The following is a 22,719-nucleotide window of genomic DNA, read 5'->3' on the forward strand; positions in this document are numbered from 1 at the left end:
GGAAATTAAGCATTTCCGGACACATGTCCACATAACATCTTTTCTTTATTTGTGTGTGAGGAATGTTTCCTGAAAGTTTGGCCGTACCTTTTTGTAACACCCTGTATAAATTCTTATGGTTTTTCTTCATGCTGTTTATTCTTTGGTGTATGAATTTTATATGTTTTCATTCATCCCATGTTTTTTGTTTTGTTTCTGCGTACTGTCAATCGTAGTTACTGTAGTAATTATCTACCTCATGTTACGAATGTACTCAGACGCTGGAATGATTTTGCTGTCAACCTTGTCAGGTTGTAACAGCTTACTTGTTTTTGTATATAATTAAGCACCATTATTCATAGATAAAGCATTTCAATCAAGTACAATCTCTAGTCTCAGAGTGAACATGTTGTTCTGCTGTTGGTCAGCCCAAATTGATCAGCCCAAATTAAGCTGAACCCGACAAGTGGTGATCCCATTGTGATATGAGCTGAAGAGGACTAAACCACCACTGGATTTTACTAGTCCACAAGATTACCAATGAGCCAAGAGTGTCCAGACTAGTGGTCCATTTGCCTCCTTGTGGCCTAACAAACTGGTACTGTGATTTGCCCAGGTAGAAGCAAACTTTTGCTATGCAGGAATCATGACTGACTCCATGTAATTTGCCCTTAGCATGAGCCAGCTTGACCACTGTTTCGCTGTAGAAATCAAAGATGTCATTACTGTGCCTGCAAAGAATGTCTCATTAGAAAAGCTTAAATTGTAATTAATCCAGAGGCTCACAGCATCTCAAGAAAATTGAATACAACAAATACTGACACAAGAGGTGATCGCAAACCACCACAAAATCTATGACATTTACAGAGCATTGTAGAGACAGTTACAGTTTTAGACAAGTTACTATGCACCATGTGGAGCAGTTGACTTCTGCCGCAGATCAAAGCTATCATGGTGTCAGAAACAGAGGTGTTACTGGATGCCATGACTGAGCCTGCAGATCAAATCCAAGAGGCCATTTGCACCTGCTCAGGTTAATGTGGAGACAGTGCCGGGCAGTAGTATGGTAGTGGCAGCAACAGTTGTGCACACAGATTTTGACTCCTTGGCAACAAAAGTAGAGTTATTATGTCTGCAGATCGGTACTCTGCTGTCACAAGGTGGTACCGGCAAAGGTAGAGGGTGTAACTGCAAGAGATCCAGGAGCCATTTGTTGACCAATGCCACATTGTCTGACATGGAACAACCCTTGTGCTGGTACCCCCATATATTTGGTGAGCAGACACGGGAATGTACAGCACTCTGCTTCTTCACAAACACCAGTGGTGGACAGTCATAGGTGCCCTAGAGTGTCCCACAAAGTCACGACACCTGTTCTGCCCAGAATTACCCGATAGACACGGGTTCACATTTTATCATCTTATCTCAAACTCCATTCCTCTGCTGCAGACCGTTTATGGCATTCTGTTTAACCACTGTTAATAACTCGTCCATGTATATGTACAGAATACCGGGGATCAAATTTAATTTGAAATTATGTCGCTCATCCAGCAGAGACTTCACCATCACGAAGGCAATTATAGGAGCTAATTTCTCAGCACATTATCACCTCTTGTTGGATATATCCAATGCTTGGCTGGTCGACAGCTTTACTGGACTGACAGCTGCAGGATTTCATTGGAAGAGTACACCTCTCTCTGATAAGTCGATCCTCAGCTTTGAATAGACCTCCAGTCAAAGGTGTGTGGCACGTGATTGCTTGGCCATTGCAATAGCCGACTTTGACACAATGCTTGAAGTAGAAATAACTGAACAGTCAAGGTAGTCTGTTCTACACCTCGTTCCCAAAAAGGAGCAGCTGGGCATTTATGCAGCGATTATCTCAAGCTCAGCTCTAGAACTGTGTGCTACCCTGCTACCCTGTGCCGTTGTTGCAAGACCACAATTATGCATTATGTGGACCAACAATATTCAGTGTTTGGACTGCACTTAAGCTTGTACAAGGATTCCTGTGGCAGAGGAAGACAACCCAAAAATGTCAATCATTACTCTGTTTTGACTTTTTGAAAGCAAGTTCATGACTTTTGGTTCACAGAACGCTGCTCAAACCTGGCAAAGTCTTATCGATTCCGTCCTGCAAGGCCTGCCATTTTCCTTTGTCTGCTTTGATGATGTAGTAGTGTTTTTGACCATGAAGGAGCAACACCACCAGCAGCTTCAGGAGGTACTAAAATGTTTGGAACTGTACGTTGTGGTGTTAATCATGGACAAGTAAATGTAAAGGTAACCCAAAAACACATTCCTAGGCCACTGACTATTGTCTGCAGGATCCGTACCATTAACCGAAAATGTTGAAGCCATTCTTCTGATAACAAGGCCAGCCACAATTAAGAAAGTATCCCTGTTCCTGGGGATGTTGAACTTCTACCACCACCATCTACCATGTGCAGTAGAACTGCAGGAACCATTAAATGTGGAATACACCAGTCCAAAGGTTAGATGCAGTACCCCATTGCATAGACTGAGCTGATGTGCTACCCTTTCAGGGCTGCAAAGCAAAATATGGCAAACACAGCACTCCTCATGCACCCCAAGCTTGACACGAGGTTGGCATTGATGGTGCACATAAGCCAAACTGCTATTGGCAGGGCATTGCAGTAATTGTTGGATTGTTCACAGTAACTACTTGTGTACTTCTTGAATAAATTGTCAGTGTCACAGCAGGGGTGCTGTGCTTACGATTGCAAACACCAGGCTGTGTACAAAATGTTGAAATACTTTTAGCCACAGATTGAAGTGAGAGTATCTGTGATCTACATGGATCACAAGCCATTAATCTACACATCCAAGTGGAACAGCAACAACTGCCCTTCTTAACAATACAATCATCTTGAGCATATCAGCCAATGTAGTACAGACATAAACACATTTCTGGCATTACCGGTGTAGTGGCTGACTGCCTGTTGTGTGTCAACAGATTGTCGAGACCTACAGATTTTCTGTAACTGGCCAAGACTCAGCAAGGTGAGCAAGAGTTCCAGAGTTTCATCAGTGATGCAACTTCCATGGCCAGCCATCAGAATTAGATTTGTTCACTGAGTTGTTAAAGTTCTGCGGGTACAGATACCACAAGACCACAAGTCCATATGTGTAGTGGAACTTCTTGGACACCTGCTCATACTATAATCTTCTTGGTCGAACTGTGTACAATCTAGGCATGGACTACTCAGCTGCAGAACTGGTCTATGGTGAAACGTGGCATGTTCCTGGAGAATTTGTTGATGCCATTTCTCTATAAATATCAATACAGACCAGCCAGATTCCTGCATTGGTTAAGAGACCACATCGCAGAGATCCTATCTCCCAAAGCTGCCAGATAAGACATGTCAACCATTTATGTGCATCACAACTAAGGCAGCCATTTGCACTTAATGCTCTGAACAGACGATATCAAGCCATCATTACAATGCCCGTACACCGAACTGTACCATGTATTAAGAAGTGGTACGTCAACTCTGAACGTAGTGGTAAATGGCAAGTCCACAAACATTTCACTCAGCTGCATCAAGCCTGCATACATTTCCAACAAAGCGGCACCATCTACAGCAGCATCAAGACCTCTGCATCTTCCACAACAAGCACCACAATCTTTACCACAGGTGCAATAACTGGTTGACCCAGAAGGACAACGAGCATGCATGACCCGTTCTGGCTGCCACATGCATTTTCCTGCCTGTTTCCAGGACGACGTTGTGTGTCCACCGAAAAGGCTGATGTATTGTCTGCTACACTTTTTGCATGTCATTGTCACAGTCATCGGTCAAGAATCCCACCAACCAGAGCCATTATTTGTATTTTGTGGTGTAGTGTTGTGTGTGGGATGTGAAAAGTGAATCGCTGCTGTCGAGTAGCTTCCGCACCAGTCGCCAGGGGCACTGAGTTTTTATATGTTCTTATGGTTTTTCTGTGAGGTGTTTTATTTTTTCACTTGTGAATTTAATATGCTTTTGTATGTTTCATCCTTTTTGTTCTGGTCTTGCTTACTGTCATTCCTGGTTACAGTAGTAATTAGCTACTTTCATTTCCCTAATATTCTCATGTTCAGGAACAATTTTGCTATTGTGTTAGGCATTCTGGTCCAGCTATTCACCGGAATGTAGCAATTTGCTTGTTCATCCTAGATAGATAAGCTCCATATCTACAAATAAAGAATTTCAGTCAAGTGTAACATTTAGTCGCAGAGTAAACACGTTATTCAGAAGTTGGTTAGCCCAAATTAAGATGAATCTGTCAATTTCAAAAAGTTTCGAGCAGAGAGAATTGCAGAATTTTGCAGACAATCACCCATCAAGCTAAATTTATATAGTGTGGAAACTGTACTTCTACACTGCTGGTCATTAAAATGGTAACACCAGGAAAAATAACAAATAACAAGATTTTTATTATGTATATAATAGTATAGTAGGAAAAATACATGATTAAATTTGTATGTGATTCAAGTATATACAGGGAAGAAATTTAGTACACAGAGCTGCCATATCTTGCCGCCATAGTCCTAACTGGGCTGGACATAGTGAAACTGTCCTTGGATGACAGTCATGGTAATGTCATTCCGTGCTGCTTCAGCTCTTTGTCAAATACAATTAATTGTGATGACTGGTGAGCGATTACATGTGACACTCTTGGCATCCTGCGGCTAGCTGTTTCAAGTGGGTGAGAAATCTGGAGAAGGTGTTGGACAGGGCGACAGTTGAACACCACCTATATTGAGGTAGGAAGGGACAATATGGGTAATGTGTAGTCTTTTTGTTATTTTGTTGCAATATAGGGCACAGCCATAGTGAATGAAGTCTGGAAATGTTCTTCTTCTTAGTGCCTCCACACATGGATACCTACATGATGTTGCATGCAAACCTGCAAATCAACTGAAAAGTCAGTACAGTGTCACTCTTGTTTCAAGTAATGTTGAGAGCATCACAGTCAGTGCACCCCACTGCTGTCCTATCAAAGCAAACCACCACAATGCTCGCCGTACCAACAGTCTGTGGTACTACAGATGATATATTACTGTCCATGTGGATACTTATCTTCCTGCAAATATCCTGATCCGAGATTCGTGATTTGGCTGTTCTACCCTGCATGGCTAAGTGAATATTATGTCTGTCTGCCCCGGCGCTAATCACTTGGGGCACTAGGACAGGGCTATTAAGAGGCTATTGGCTATGGCTCTCCTGAAATCGCCAATTTCATACTCACATGACAGTCAAGGGATACTAATTGATGGAAGCAGCAGTATTGCAGAGCTATAAATGCAGCCTTGATAGGCAATGGTTTTGGTGATGTTGAATTCTGAAATGTGATGGTAGACATTTTCTCCTTGCCTGAAGCATAACAGTGTTCTCAAACATGAACACTTAATGTGATTTCTGAATGAGAAACATGCTGTGTAATCTTTCCTTGTACATACTGTATGTACAGGGTGTTTCAAAAATGACCGGTATATTTGAAACAGCAATAAAAACGAAACGAGCAGCGATAGAAATACACCGTTTGTTGCAATATGCTTGGGACAACAGTACATTTTCAGGCAGACAAACTTTCGAAATTACAGTAGTTACAAGTTTCAACAACAGATGGCGCTGTGGTCTGGGAAACTCTATAGTACGATATTTTCCACATATCCACCATGCGTAGCAATAATATGGCGTAGTCTCTGAATGAAATTACCCGAAACCTTTGACAACGTGTTTGGCGGAATGGCTTCACATGCAGATGAGATGTACTGCTACAGCTGTTCAATTGTTTCTGGATTCTGGCGGTACACCTCGTCTTTCAAGTGTCCCCACAGAAAGAAGCCACAGGGGTTCATGTCTGGCGAATAGGGAGGCCAATCCACGCCGCCTCCTGTATGTTTCGGATAGCGCAAAGCAATCACACGATCATCGAAATATTCATTCAGGAAATTAAAGACGTCGGCCATGCGATGTGGCCGGGCACCATCTTGCATAAACCACGAGGTGTTCGCAGTGTCGTCTAAGGCAGTTTGTACCGCCACAAATTCACGAAGAATGTCCAGATAGCGTGATGCAGTAATCGTTTCGGATCTGAAAAATGGGCCAATGATTCCTTTGGAAGAAATGGCGGCCCAGACCAGTACTTTTTGAGGATGCAGGGACGATGGGACTGCAACATGGGGCTTTTCGGTTCCCCATATGCGCCAGTTCTGTTTATTGAAGAAGCCGTCCAGGTAAAAATAAGCTTCGTCAGTAAACCAAATGCTGCCCACATGCATATCGCCGTCATCAATCCTGTGCACTATATCGTTAGCGCATGTCTCTCGTGCAGCAATGGTAGCGGCGCTGAGGGGTTGCCGCGTTTGAATTTTGTATGGATAGAGGTGTAAACTCTGGCGCATGAGACGATACGTGGACGTTGGCGTCATTTGGACCGCAGCTGCAACACGGCGAACGGAAACCCGAGGCCGCTGTTGGATCACCTGCTGCACTAGCTGCGCGTTGCCCTCTGTGGTTGCCGTACGCGGTCGCCCTACCTTTCCAGCACGTTCATCCGTCACGTTCCCAGTCCGTTGAAATTTTTCAAACAGATCCTTTATTGTATCGCTTTTCGGTCCTTTGGTTACATTAAACCTCCGTTGAAAACTTCATCTTGTTGCAACAACACTGTGTTCTAGGCGGTGGAATTCCAACACCAGAAAAATCCTCTGTTGTAAGGAATAAACCATGTTGTCTACAGCACACTTGCACGTTGTGAACAGCACACGCTTACAGCAGAAAGACGACGTACAGAATGGCGCACCCACAGACTGCGTTGTCTTCTATATCTTTCACATCACTTGCAGCGCCATCTGTGGTTGAAAATTGTAACTACTGTAATTTCGAAAGTTTGTCTGCCTGAAACTGTACTGTTGTCCCAAGCATATTGCAACAAACGGTGTATTTCTATCGCTGCTCGTTTAGTTTTTATTGCCGTTTCAAATATACCGGTCATTTTTGAAACACCCTGTAGGTAGCATTATTCATGCTTACTTTTGTGTGGTTGTACCAAAATGCTAATCATTTTCATGTTGAAGCATGTCCTGCACTATGTACCAGTTTCACATTTCTTGCATGCTGCCTTCATGGTGTTGCAATTTTAACAGTCAAGAGTGTATGTACACTGATCAGCTGGAAATATCATGACCACCTACTTAATAGCCAGTATATTCACTTTTGGCACAAATAACATGGTATGGAAGCAGTAAGGTCTTCGTAGGCCACTGGGAGGAGTTGGCACCTAATTCCTGTAAATTGGAGAGGAGGGGGCCATGAGCTCTGATGCCGGGTTCAATCACATCCCAGATGTGTTCAATCTGGTTCAGATCTGGTAAGCTGGGAGCCCAACACATCAATTGGAACTCGCCACTGTATTCCTCCAACCACTCCATCATGCTCCTGGCCTTGTGACATGGCGCCTTATCTTGTTGAAAAACGCCACTGCCATCGCAAAACATGATTGCCATGAAGGGGTGTGTGTGGTCTGCAATCAGTGTAGAATACTCCTCAGCTGTCATGGTGCCTTGCACAAGCTCCACTGGATCCATGGATGCTCACTTGAATGTTCCGCAGAGCATAATGGAGCCAGTGCCAGCTTGTCTCCATCCTGCAGTACAGCTGTCGAGGAGCTATTCCCCTGGAAGACAATAGATTCGCACCCACCTACAGGCATGGTGAAGAAGGCACCGAGATTCATCAGACCATGGAATGCTCTGCCACTGTGTCAACATCCAGCGCCGATGATCACTTGCCCAGTTCCTTCAGTCGTAATTGCTGATGTCATGGTGTTCAACATTGGCACGTGCATGGGTCATCCGTCAGCTGCGGAGGCCCATCATTAGGAGTGTATGGTGCACTGTGTATGCACACACACTTCTACTCTCTCCAGCATTAAAGTCTACCACAGTTCGCCGCCTGCTCTGTTTTACCGGTCTGTCCAGCCTATTATGTTCGTCATCTGTAGTCAGGGGTGGTGGCCCAACCCCACAGCATCTGGGCTTGGTTTCACCTTTGTTTTGTCACTTGTTGAAGACACTCACCACAGCACTCCTCAGACACCCAACAAGTTGTACAGTTTCCTAAATGCTCGTGCTGAGCCTCCAGGCCATCACAATCTGCCCTCGGTCAAACTCCAGCTTGTGCGCCTTCCCCATTCTACACAATGACAGCACACTAACTGATACTACATACATTGCACATGTGTCTGACTAGCAGTCATTCCTCACCAGGTGTCATTACTGTTCCCTGGTTGGATTTATATTTATAGTAGGGTAGTGATTGTAATGTTCTGGCCAATCAGAGTATATTGATTTTTGTTATTTGTGTACTTTCCTTGGTTGCACATTTTTGAAACAAGCTGGCTGTGTGAATTCTGAACCACATGCATGGAGATATCTCCCAGAAATTTCATTAATGAAACTTCCTGGCAGATTTAAACTGTGTGCCAGACTGAGACTCGAACTCGGGACCTTTGCCTTTCACGGTCAAGTGCTCTACCAACTGAGCTACCCAAGCACGACTCAAGCCCCATCCTCACAGGCTTTAATTCCACCAGTATCTCGTCTCCTACAAAGCTGTGAGGACGGAGTGTGAGTCGTGCTTGGGTAGCTCAGTTGGTAGAGCACTTGCCCGTGAAAGGCAAAGGTCCCGAGTTCGAGTCTCGGTGCGGCATACAGTTTTAATCTGCCAGGAAGTTTCATATCAGCGCACACTCCGCTGTAGAGTGAAAATTTCATTCTAATTTCATTAATGTTTGTCATCTAATTGTAGTATCAAACATAAAATTACTTAAAAAAAGCACAAAAGCAACTTTTAATTTCTGTGGTATTAGATATATTGTTTTTTCACATATCATTACAAGTAGTTAAACACTAGAAGCTCTGAGCAAGAAGTAAATATAATTTAAAGAACATGCGACATTTAAGCTTCTGATCTACTTACTGGTTTTCTGTAGTGTAGGTGGAGAATGAAACATGAAGGGCTCAAATAGAGTGGTGTGTTGTGGAAGACTACCTCGTTGTATCAGGTTCTATGATAATGCATGTTTGGAAAATGAAGTATGCAAGAATGAACTAAGTTCAGAAAATAACTTTAGGATAGGGAAGAATAGGAATGACCAGAGGTAAGGCAATACCTGGACAAACTGTTAAGAGATGATACATGAACAGAGGGAGTAGTTGAAAAGTGAGAGAAGAGCAGAAGGTCCGAAGAAGTAGGGTTTTTCATCCAATTTACCTGTTGAATAAAAGTGACAAATCTTTCATTTTAATCTATTCATTATGTTACTCCCTGATCAGTGTTACAACTTTAATAAAACTTTTTTGCTATCTTTCCAGGTTGACATCAGAAAAGCAACAGGAATGCTTGGAAACAGCATTCTCCGTGTTTAGTAACAGAGTGTATGATTCAAACACACGACTGGGCAGCATTGAGAAGTTTCTGGTGCCTCTTGTTAAGTACAGTAGTATTAGTGCAATTCAAACCTTTTATGCTAAATATATTAAAGATATTATGAAAAATTTGTCTAGCATGGTGGAAGACACCAATATATTCATCACGAAACATGACATTGTTTCAAAATTTGGTGCTTCCCAGTTATTAGATGTTTTACATTTCAAGTGCAGTAAGGAAGTACTTGAAGACAAAGCAAGCCCCATCACAAATGCAGCTTTTCCAGGTGCTGTCATTCAAGGAAAAGAGCTGATGAAGGAAATTGTTAAGAGGTTTGTATATTTTTTTCTGATATACATTTCTTCTTCTTCTTCTTCTTCTTTGTGCATTTCTGTAAATAAAGTGGTTATCAGCACATTCAAACATGGTGTTACTGCTGAAGCAGCAGAAATAATACAATCTTTGAATGGCTTTGTAATTCAGGACAAATCGATAAACCAACTGTTGTGTTACATAGGTAATGCAGCTACAGAACAGGTAACAACACACTACTTCCATTTGCATTTTGTTATAGATTGAAAGCGTTTCGGAGTATTGAGAAACCATCAAATGCTATGGAAGATCCTGTAGTGCTGGAACTGTTTCGCAAGATGCAATGTGCTGCATACAATGGTCTAGTAGCTGTCATTACAAACACAAAATTTGAAGAAACTTTTGTTTCTGGATTCCTGTTTTCAGAGAACCAGCAGAAGGTAAGTGTCTGTTTCAGATATCTGTCTTTAGTTAATGAAATTGTCAGAGTATATTAGTACGTTGGCTAATTTTATACCCTAACTTGTGAGTGTGTAATTAAGAAAGGCAATAGATTTGTGGTTTCAGGACATCACACTGTTGGTTGGTTTATAAGATATAAGAACAAGATATTGGGACCACAGTACAGAACTAGAACCAAAATGTGAGAAACAGAAGAAAGTGGGAATAGAAACATATGATTAAAAATTGAGACATAATACATGAAAAATGAAGAACTTAATCAAAATCGTACGGACTTAAAAAAGAAGCTAGAAACATGAAAATATGAAAACTGGTCTATCTCCCCTCCATTTACTTTGTGGTTTCCCTGTTTACCTACATACATGTAGGTGCACTGTCCAAGAAAACAAAACTTCTCATAGAATACATTAAATGTATTCACAGTTGTGAATATGGGCAACCATCGGCTGTATAATGAAATAACAACAATGAAAATTTGTGCCAGAATGGGACTTGAACCCAGTTTCCCACATATCGCTAGCTGTCACCTCACAATTCAGCTCTCCGAGCACACTCCACAACCAGACCCAAACTTCTACATGTTGTCAACCATGTGTCTATAACCTGCACTTATATGTTCATTATGTGTATTCTCATGCAGGGGAGACATTTTAATCAAAAGTTGTTTGCCCGGTACATGCACATCCGAAGGAACATTGCATCGTAATTCGGAATAAAACAGGCACTGCAATATGGTATTTCATAGAATGGTCATGGTGGGAAATGAATACATAGTGAGGGGTGTGATTGACATCTGGAATCAATCTGTTGTGCAGCGGTGAGCTGACATATCTAAAACCATCACTCACAGCATCTGATGAAAATGATTAGGTTATTTTGTATAAATATAGTGCAGAAGGATTGAATGATCAGATTGAACATCTGGAAGTATTTGAAGAATATCATTATGATTATGAAATCAACTAACATTTCACAAAATATTTATATCCACAAATAAGTTGGAATGGTGTCAGGCCAGCATACCCATCTGCAGCAGTCAACACCACTATTGAGAAATCTTTTTCATTTTATGGTGTTTACAATGCATTGTGTAATCTGTATTCATGTAGTTATGCAAACTTACACCGGAGTGAATAGTGTCATAACGTAACCTACATATACCGTGTGGAGTGTGTGTAATCTTGCATTCATGTTGTCACATTAGTCGCATACAAACAAAGGGTCAAAATTATACAGACAGTAAGGGTTTCATATTTATTTTGAAATAAGAATCCAATGGTTACAAAAAATGTTAGAGGTGGTATCAGGTCCTGAATGAGATGTATGTATAAGGCACACATTTGTAAACAGTTTATGTTTCATAACAGACACCTGTCTGCCACATGAGTATTAGTGGAATTACCTTGAGAAACAATACACAACTGTTTGTGATGTGTCCACAATGGAATTTACCACTGTTTACATTTTGCGTTAGCTGTTGAAGATGAAACATTACTAATTACAGGAATTGTATCTGAGAAAAATTCAGTCATAAACTCATAAATTATTAAATACAATTGCTGGCCATCACTTACCTTCTGGTGGCAAAATGGCTAGTACCATCGATACACACACAGAAAAGTGTGCCCTTCTTGCAAATGAGAATGACCTGCACTTTTTTCCAGTCATTAGGAATTCTTCGCGGTCAGTGGCACACTACTGCTAGAAGAGGAGCAAAGTCTTTCATATACTCTATGTAAGTTGTATTGGTATCTGGTTAAGACCATTGGTCTTTCCTTCTTTGAGCAATTGTACTTGCTTTTTTATCCCATGGTCTCTTCCATCAGTATCAGTCATGTTGACATTCATGCAATGAGTTACATGAGAAAACTACTGTGTAATCTTCCTCAGTTATACAGATTTGGGAAAAGACATGTAGTATTTTTGTCTTCTTTCTGTCATTTTCTATTTCAGTGCCATTACAGTCACAGTGTGTCTGGGTAGACAGCTTTGATTAAAACTTAACCGGTTTTCATGGCATTGTTTCAGGTACTTAACTTGCTGTAATCAACTATTTGATTGAGGTGTGTAACTCAAGTTTCTCACAAGTTCTCCACCAAAAATTTCACCTGGTTCCAGTTTTATCTATCTCAGGCAATTTATGTAAAATTAACCAAAACATAACATAGCTGAATCACTTATACATTTAAAATATATTTATTGTGTCACGACACAGATAAAACTGTGGCAAGACTGATGCGATACAGATACTGTCATTGCTGCCTGTATGGACTTCAACAGTTATGAAGTTACATTATGCATTGTTCAAACTGGTATTAATCAAATTTACAGTTAGGATTGTGATGCTTTCACAAAACTGGTTATAGAACTTGGCTTCACAGTTCATTATAATATTTCTAAAACGGTGAGCATGTTGAAATACTACAGTTTTTGCATTTAAGTTACATGGAATGCATACCAATAACAATCTCTTAATTGTTTCTGTAAATTACTTTACACACATAATGTGACTTCTGTTCTGAACATAAATCCTATGTCTTTACAGTTGGCTGCATCATAATTACTATCACTTTTCTATGTATAAATTCCACAGATGGTAAACTGGGTTTTCTTTACATTATATTTGACACATTTTCAATTTGTGGTTCAGTTTCTCATTAAAATTCATCTTAATTGATCATAATTGTCTTAAATCTGCTTGTTCTCATCAACACGGTAACCCAACAATTTTGCTCACCATGTCCCTGTCTAAAGTGCATTATATTATACTCTTGAAGTTTGTCCATTGATGCTCGATGTATTCAGTTTTGGATGTGAAGTTTACACATTTACTCCTTATCTGAAATGTGTTTCTTGTTGCTCTTGCTTAGCAGGAATATCTCCGGACCTTTCTTTATATTCCTGTTTACAGTTGTATTCACTGATGCTGTAGCAGCATTAGGATTACTGATTTCCTGTTCTATGCCAAGTGGGACGAAAAGTTTGGGCCTGTTGGTGACCAGGAAATCTAATATGTAATTTTCACAAGTCGATCTGCAGTTAGCTGCTTAAGGTAACTTCTGGATAAGACATTTACACTGCTTTACTTACTATTGGTCAGGAATGGAGACAAAGATTGATATCTGACTTTCAGTAAGGAATATACCATCCTCAGGCAGTAATGCACATTTTGCACCTGTTGCTCATGCTACCTACTAACTGTTGAGGATTCCTTGGGGATACTGTCCCACTCCTCTCTCGATGGGGTTTCAGTTCTTGCAAGGTTCAGGGAGTGGGTGTTCATTAAGAAAAACGTTTTCCATGAGCATCCCAGGAATGTTCTATAGAGTTTAGGTCCATGTTGTACACAGACAATTCCATGTGTTCAGTATCTTCACTTTACAGTGTGCCTGACACCTGGTCCTGTGTGGTTGGACATTGTCATCCATGAACAGAAATTCAGGACTGGCACACCTCTAAACAGACTACATGACCCAGAATAATCTCCCTGCAATACCACTGTGCTGTAATGGTACCTCGCACAAAGATATGCAATGGTGTTTGGACTATGAGCCTAATGCTTGCCAACACAAAATGCTTATGCCATACTGATGACATTCATAAACACTCTATCAGTTATAACATATTCCCCCCCCCCCCCCCCCCCCCCCCCCCACCACACACAAAAACAAGTGGCCAGAAGCACTTGCCACCGTGAAGTGGGATTCATTGGAGAACATCACTCTATACCACTGTTACTGACCGCTGCCTACACCAACAAAAACTTTCTCTACGAAGGCATGATTGAAGTGGGATGTGTTTAACAAGTTTCACAGCATACAAACTAGCCTAATTTAATCACCGCAGAAAGGTTCTGGCAGAGACCAGTGTACTGGTAGTAGTTGCAAAGTCTGCAGCAGTCCCCCTAGAAATGAGATGTCTGTTATTTTTCACCACTAGGGCTCCATATCGATCTTCTTGGAGTGTTGTGGCCCATCAGCATGCTTTCGCATAACATTTTCACTTTTAACGTCCTTTTCTAATCATGAGATGACACTTTTGGACACACCAATTACTGTGGCGGCAGTAGTGACACTTGAGCCATCCAACTGCTCATCCATGATCGTAAGCACTCAAATGATGTCTTGCAGACATGTTGCCCTATTACATGGAATATCACACAAATCAGTTCCACAGCAACTTCTGTGAAGCACCATTGTGTGTGTACTGTTGAGTGGATACAATGTATTCAGGCACAGGCTTCTCAGCAATTGAACATCCCACCCCCTACATTACCTTTACTATCATTGGTTGGTTGTTCTCTAGCAGGTAGCAGTTGCTCCTTAGCAAGTGTCATTTGTTCCTTAGCAATTGTCAACCAGTGTAGAACAATTTCACATTATTCCCTCTCTCTACTACCTGCTCTAATCACTTGAGGCTATGAGTTTGTAGTTGTTACGTTGAAATCTCCACCTAAAACTATAATATCACAAGGAAATATTTGCAAAATATTCAAGTCCCTTCAAATGTTCCACTCCTTCTGAAGCAGGGGATCTATAAAAGCATCCAATGACCACCTTTAACACATCTTCACACAAATAATTTCCCATTTGGAATCTGTACTAACCTTACTAGATATTATCATATTTTTAGTGATAAACATGCCTCTACTGCCAAAATTCAACCCATCCTTGGAAGAAACACCTCAGTCATAATTCATAATTTTTTTGTTATTAACATCTGGCTTCAGTCAGACTTCTGGCCTTTATACCATGTGAACATTGTTACAGTTTATAAATAATACTAGTCCTGGGACCTTTCTGCAGACACACTAGCAGTTAACTAAATCTATATTAACATTTTCTTGCTGTGGTCTGTCATAAAGAGGGCTTCTCTCTTTCATTAATAGTGATCATATTTTTCCCTGCTTGAACTTCGAATGTATCTTATCATGCTTGTAGAGGAACTTCTCTGTCTAGCTGCTTCCTATGCTTAGTACGAGCCTGGCCTATTAAGGACAGGTTGGGGGGTCTACAATTCTCCACACTGTAACAGAGTTAGAAAAATTTTCACCCAAGATAATCATAAAATCATCTGAGCATCTGGTTTAAGCCTGCCACTTGGCTACAAATCAGAGGACTGTTACCAGTTCTAGTAAAAGTGTTTTGCATTTTTTTTTTCACAAGACATGAATCATATTAGTTAAAATGTGTACAAATGAAACTTTGTCACATAAAGACACCAGCAGGAGAAACTGAAATTTTAAGGTGTACACTGAACTGAGACAAGGGTATGCCATTTCACCTATTTTATTTAACCTTGTCCTAGAGAAAATCAAGAGAGAATTTTCTAAAATCAGTCTACAAGGAATCTAGCTACAGGATGTGAACATTACAAGACTTGCCTATGCAGATGATGTGGCACAAGTAAGTAGTTCCAAAACAGAGTTAATCAGAATGATGCAAAATTACTACAAAATTGCTGAGAAAATAAGATTACATGTTAATGATGAAAAGACAGAATACCTGCCCATAAGTAAGAAAACAAGAAAAGATGCACCTTTGACTGTAAATGGATTCAATTTCAAGACTGTTGACCACTTCAAGTACCTAGGAAGTCATTTTAGTAATAACAACAGAACAGATATAGAAATAGATGCCTGTTTAGCAACAGCAAACAAGACACTTTTTAGTTTCATCAAAATTCTAAGAAAAAGATCACTTAGCAGTTACTTTAAAATCCGCTTATATCAATCGACCATTATATCTGTGATGTTATATGGATGTGAAACATTAATATTTAGAAAGAAAGACGAAGAACAACTGTTAACATTCGAAAGAAAAGTACTAAAGAAAATTTTTGGACTTAATGCGACAAAAATAACATGGAATGGAGAATAAGAAGAAATGAAGAATTAAGAGAGCTGTACAAACACCATGACATCGTCAAAGTGCTCAAGAGGAGAAGGTTGAATTGGACAGGCCATATAGCAAGAATGACAGATAATAACCACCTAGAATGGCATTCAGCAGAACAATAGATGGAACGAGAGGAAGAGGAAGACCCAGAATCAGATGGTCAGGTGGCGGGATAACATTCAGGAGGACACAGCTAGGATGAACAGCAACAGCAACTGGACAAACAGAGGATTCGACAGACAGAAGTGGAAGAGACTCATCGAGCAGGCGTACGGTCGAAAAGGCCCTTGCCACATGTGTTGTAAAGTAAAGTAAAAAAAGTAATTCCTGCTTCATCATGAAAGCACTTCCTAATAGTATAACATTTTATTATTCGATATTTCCCTTTACTTAACTCATTTGCTCCAGTTTTCTTTACTGTTAATTAAATGCAAAATCACGTATGTTATGCAAGGGTTTGTACTGAAACTTTTTTTCCCCTATTTGATCCACAAGTCCTTCACTATTTTATCTTGCAAAGCTACCTATTCATCATGTGTTGTATTTATTTCGTCTGTTTCACTCAGTAGTTACCTAATATTCCCACTGAAACTCTTGACATGCAGGTTTTTTTTAAAAAAGATTGATCCAGGTCTCGTCATTTTGAGCAGCATCTATAAATTATGTCCTGACTCTAAATCTGCTCCTTGAATCTCCTCCAGTTTAAAATTGGTTTTGAATTTTTTGTCTTAACCATTATATAGTCAATATGAAACTGACAGGTGTCTTTAGGTGTCTTCCATAAATGCAGCCATTCTTCAGAAGTTGTAAAACAGGTGTTTGCAGTGATTAATTCATGCTCTATGGAGTATTCGACCAGGTACCTTCTCCCTCCATTGGTATTCCTCAGTTCATATTTGTAACCTTTCTTTTATTTCTTCCTTTTTTCTTGTCCTTTTACTGCTGTCACATTTCCAATCCTTATGGCAATTACACTTTAATATCCTTTAATTATTTGAATAATTTCTTTTATCTCATCAGGCATTTTTCAATCTCTTCATAATCTGTTGAGCTTGCAGCTATTAGATGTGTTTGCTGATGTAAAAAAAAAAAAATAAATAAATAAATAAATAAATAAAATAATCCTGATTGACCATTACGATACCAAAATGGAGGTAGATAAAATGAAGGCCACAACACTAAAAGCTGCCTTTGAAACTATTAAGCTAAGACCATCAGAGTGCAGTTCCTATGTTTGATCATTTCACAAATGTTATTTGATATAGAAGTAAGGGAATGTGTAAATTAAAAAAGAAAGAAAGAAAGAAAAAGAAAGTCAAATCACTTGATAGAGGAAAAGTCACAGGACCTAATGGAGTGCCTACTAGGATCTACCTCAAATATACATTGGATCTGTCACTTTAAGCATCACTTTTCTGAAGGTAATAGTAATAACTGAATGTGTCACATGATTGGAAAAGGGTGCAGGTGGTGTCACTCTGTAAGGAGGTTATAAGATGGATACACACCTCTGTTGAAAGGTCAGAGAAACATGTGGCATCTGAAGAAGATCAGCAGACATTTCAGCAGTTGCAGGGGCACTAGTCTGGATGATTAGCTGATCTGGCCTTGTAACATTAGTTAAATGACCTTGATGTGTTAATATTGCGAATGGATTTTAGTGAGGAGAAATTAACAGCCCTTTATATTCCATAAGAAAAATAATTTCCATTCATAACTCTGGGCAGGAACTTCACATGAGGATTTCATCAGGAGAAACAAAAATGGCATTCTGCATGTTGGTGTGTGGGATGTTACATTCCGTAATTGGTAGTTATGTTAGAGAATTGAAAAGGGGAAGTGGATAAGTTGAAGTTGAATATGGTGGGAATTAGTGGATGTGGTGGCAGAATGAACAGGACTTTGGGTCATATTAGTACAAGGTTGTGAACACAAAATGAGTTTGTTGTAATGCAGAAGTATATTTAATAATGATTTTAAAAAATAGGAATGTAGATAGGCTACTGTGTATAACACAGGAACTTGTTGTAGTTGCCAGGATAGACACAGAGCCAGTGCCCACCACGGCAGTTCTAGTTTATATGCCAACTACCTCTGCAGATAGTGATGGTCTGGAAGGAATTTCTTTTGAGATAACAGAAATTATTCAAATAGTTAAGGGAGACAAAAAAATTTAATTATGGTGAGGGACTGGAGTTTGATAGCTGGAAAAGGGAGAGAAGGAAATATAGTAAGAGAACATGGATGGGGGAAGAAGAATGAAAGGGGATGCTACCTGGTAGTTTTGCACTGAGTAAAATTTAATTATAGCTAATATTTAGTTTAAATCATGAAAGAAGATTGGATATGTGAAATAGACCTAGAGACACTATGAGATTTCAAACAGATTACAAAATGCTAAGCCAGATATTGAAACCAGATTTTAAACTGCAGAACATTTCCAGGGGGAGATGTTGACATGGTCAACAATTAATTTGTTGTGAACTTCAGATTAAAGCTGAAGAAATTGTAAAAAAAGTAGCAAATTAAGAAAGTAGAGCCTGAGTAGTTTCACGCAACAGAACTTGTTGAGAATTTCAAAGGGAGCCTTACTCAACGATTGAATGAAAACTGGCTTAGGAAAACAATAGGAGACGAACTGTATCCTTGAGAAATTATGCTGTGAAGGCAGCACAGAATCGCACACATCATGTCCAAACCTTTTCAAAGAATTGGGCATACTAACCACAGCTTCTCAGTATATTTATTCCTTGATGAAGTTTGTTGTAAATAATACATCTCTTTTTCCAACTAACTGCTTAGTACACAGTATCAATACTAGGAATAAGAACAATATACATAAATATTTAAAATCACTTACTCTTGCCCAGGAAGGAGTCCAGTATTCAGCAACGCATATTTTCAATGAGTTACCAGCAACCATTAAGAGTTTAGTTTGACAAGGCACAATGTAAACATAATTTAATAGAATTTTTGTGGCCAACTCCTTCTATTCCATCCATGAACTTATCAACAAGTGCAGTAGACCATTTTAATGAAGATTTATTATACTTTAGTTTTTGACAATACTTGGTTGTAACAGCCAAGTATGTACCTACTGTGTGAATGATAGATATATGGAAAACGGATGTAAGTCTTAAGTCTGTAAATAGTGGAAGTTTAATTTTAAATCTTGTACGTAATTTGACTGTTCTTAACTGAAGATCATTGAAATGAATAATTTACTTTAATTTTTGACAATACTTGGTTGTAATAGCCAAGTGACTAGCTGCTGTGTGAATGATGGATTTAATGAAAGCAGGTGTAAGTATTAAACCTGTAAATATTAAGAGGTTTAATTTTGATTCAAGTACATAATTTTACTATTTATTGACTGAGAATCATTAAAATTAATGAAACTCAAATTTTTCTAATTACATTTTTTGTAATGTGTTTATCTGACATGCCCCCCACCCCCGAGGATCCCCTCTTTTATGGGTCTATGGAATGAATAATTAATCTAATCTAAGGTAAAAAGACAAGACCCTGTGGAAAACCTTGGATGATGGCTAATTATTAATAAAAAGAGAAAATACAAAAACATAATAGTAGTACAGCAAAGACCTCTAAAAAGTTACATTTACAGAAGTGCAAACTGGCAAAACAGGGATGGCTAGAGAAGAAATGCAAGACTTACGAAATATGCATGACTATGGAAAAGATAGAAGTATCATATAGAAAAATTAAAGAACGGCTTTATACATATCAAGAGCTCAGATAGCAAGTTCATACTAAGTAACGAAAAGAAGATTGAAAGTTGGAGTGAATGCATAGAGGCCTATATGAAGGGAAAAGAACTTGAAGAGAAAGAGTAGAGGAAATAAATGAAGGTGTAGGGGGAAGATGATTTGACGCAGCCCTGGAAGACTTAACTTCAAACACGTCTCCTGAACTACACAACATTCTTTCACACTTACCGAGATCATCTGATACATCTGTATATATCAGGGGGACAATATTCTGATCCTCTCTGAATACTACTATAGATATCATTGCCAAGCAACTGGATGAGGACATGATTTCAGTTCACATCAAAGGACTCAATTTTGCACCCACTCCCAAATAGACACCTATAAAAGGTATCATAAGTGCAGTGGAGCAGGCAGCTACATGTCTCCTACCTGAAGCACCTGAAGAATAATTTCTTTCCACGAACAAAACCTATGAAATCAAACATCTGGAGCAGGGAGAGACCATCCATACAGAGACTAAGAGAATGCCCAGATATTGTGGTCTTACCAGACAACAAGGCAACAAACCTGTGATCCTATCTCACAATGATTACTCTGAGAACCTGCAAGAAGACAGCACATATCAGAAGATCGACACTGATTCTACCAAGAGAATGGCGAGGAAGACCACAGTGCTTCTCTAGGAATCCAGCTTGCCAGACAAAGTTAAGAAGCAGCTACGACAGAGAGCACCAGTTCCACTGAGACTTTAAGTACTTTCAAGGTTCGCAAAGATGAGATGCCTTTATGACCCATTATTAGTAACATTGGTGCCCTGCAGTTTTCAGTCTTTCTCGTGTGCCTGTCACATTCAATCGATGCCTTTACTTTGCAGTGTATTTTTACCTTTACTCATAAATTATTTATGTTCTACCAAATTTGCTTGAAGTAAATTTCAGACAAGAAATTGCAAACAATCTTTGATGAATTCCTGTCTGCCAGATAAGAAATGGGAGACACATAATTAGAACTGGTGTTGTAACAGCCTCATCAGGATCTTACTCACTATATTCTCCAAGTTTTCTCTGAAGCACTGTATCACTATCGCTTCTGTGGCAGTTGGTCTGTAAAAGCATCTGATTGCTAGGTAGGACCAATCTTTGATGCTTATCTTTGCCCAGGTTATTTAAACTAGAGTTCTGTAATAACCTCACTAGATATCTAGTTCTTTATATTAATCAAACAATGGAAAATCCAGGATGAAATGTAACAATATTATGAGAAGGAAAGTTGCTACTCACCATATAGCGGAGATGCTGAGTCAAAGATAGGTACAACAAAACGACTCTCACAATTAAAGTTTTTGGGGCTTAAGGCCTTTGTCAACAAAACACACACACACACACACACACACACACACACAAGCTGCAGTTTCAGGCAACTGAAACCACACTGCTTTTCTTTTAATTTCTGTCCTGTCGTGCAATAGGTATTACAATCTGAATTCTGGATTTTGCTATAGTTAACTTATTTTTTCATCCAGTTGTCTGTTCTTGAAAGTCTGTGGGCATTATTACCTTTAGTATATGAGATCAATTCTGGACCTCTTCAAGGGTGCTGTTGCTCTTTACTGACATTACATTAATATATTCTTTCTGACCTAAAAGTACCCAAGGTCACTTCCAAGAGTAACTTGGATTATCTTTATAAAGAGCTATCTCCAGGTGTATATGACTTGGGACTACCGGGAGATCCGGGAAAAACCCGGGAATTTTTTAGAATTCCGGGAAGTTTTCATTGTTTTAGTTTTCAATTAAATTGTCGCATATGAGTAGTACCTTCTCCCGCTTCTGGCTACAGAAGTGTGACAGTTAGCTGTACAAGCAATAGCAGCAAGCAGCCAGATGCCATCCGGAAGAATTTTACTGGTGCGCCTAAGCCGCCAGATTCGTGTATGCGCAACAGGCCCAGAACTAGGGGTAGGGGGTGAGGGCAAACCAGGGTATCGACCCCGGCCAGCAGTTTCAAGGGGGGAGGGGGGGGGCAAATTCATATTATTGAGAATACCTTGTTTCACAAAGCACCTAGCACCCAGTGCACATTGGTCTATCGATTACTCATATGATTTTTTAACACAACCCTGTTGGTTTTTTAACATTTTTGATCAAATCCTAAGTTGATTTCTGAATGAATCGTAAGTTGATTTTTGAATGTGTGCATAATGTACATGATGTCTCTGCCAGGGGAATCCCCATTGCATCTAGAAATAAACATTCCTGCCGACAAAAGAGGACGGGGCTATAAGAGCTGAGCGAATAGAGCCGAACGGGTGAATGCCAGTCAATGTTTATATGGTTGACTGGGTTTGCCAATGATCAGCATTGCTATAATTACTAGCGAATTCCATAGATTCAGACTACCAGAGTGGAAATAAATGACTAACAGGAATAACAGGCAACAAAAATTATGTATTGTCTTCTCTAAGTATCCAAGGAAACGAAATTTTGCCAGAAAATTTTTGGCCAGACCGCTACACTACTAAGGACCAGTTATACAGTCCCCAGCTAGCAGCCGTTAAAGTTCTATTCTGGGAGCCGCGCGGAAAATGCGTTGTACAACAACGTAATAATGCCTAACCGGAGAATAAATGCGGGATAACTAAACCGGTGATTGTGGCAGGGTTAGTGAAGTTAACCAGAGAATAAGTTTTGACACTGGCAGGAATAGTTAGAGAGTTAGTGATGACAAGATTGTTTGTCAGAATGAGGAAGGAGGAGAAAAGGGGATTCTCACAAATGACGGAAGAATATGACGATTCAAAATGTATATAAAAATTTTGTACTACTACTACATTTCGATCTCGTGCTTCAGAAGCTAGAGTGTACGAATGAAATGTGAAACCATTTCCTAACATAA

General features: G+C 39.7%; 1 protein-coding gene across 1 annotated transcript in view; it reads left to right on the forward strand.

Moving 5' to 3' along the window:
• The window catches only part of LOC124623192 (DNA-dependent protein kinase catalytic subunit-like), a 565,210-nt gene that overhangs the window by 290,407 nt on the left and 252,084 nt on the right, over positions 1–22,719 (forward strand). Inside the window, exons 26-27 of the mRNA XM_047149022.1 lie at positions 9,368–9,754; positions 9,997–10,174. Of these exons, the coding sequence (XP_047004978.1) occupies positions 9,368–9,754; positions 9,997–10,174 (565 nt within the window). The remainder of the gene's footprint in view (positions 1–9,367; positions 9,755–9,996; positions 10,175–22,719) is intronic.

Source organism: Schistocerca americana, chromosome 1 (assembly GCF_021461395.2).
Source record: "Schistocerca americana isolate TAMUIC-IGC-003095 chromosome 1, iqSchAmer2.1, whole genome shotgun sequence".
Classification (NCBI taxonomy): Eukaryota; Metazoa; Arthropoda; class Insecta; order Orthoptera; family Acrididae; genus Schistocerca; species Schistocerca americana.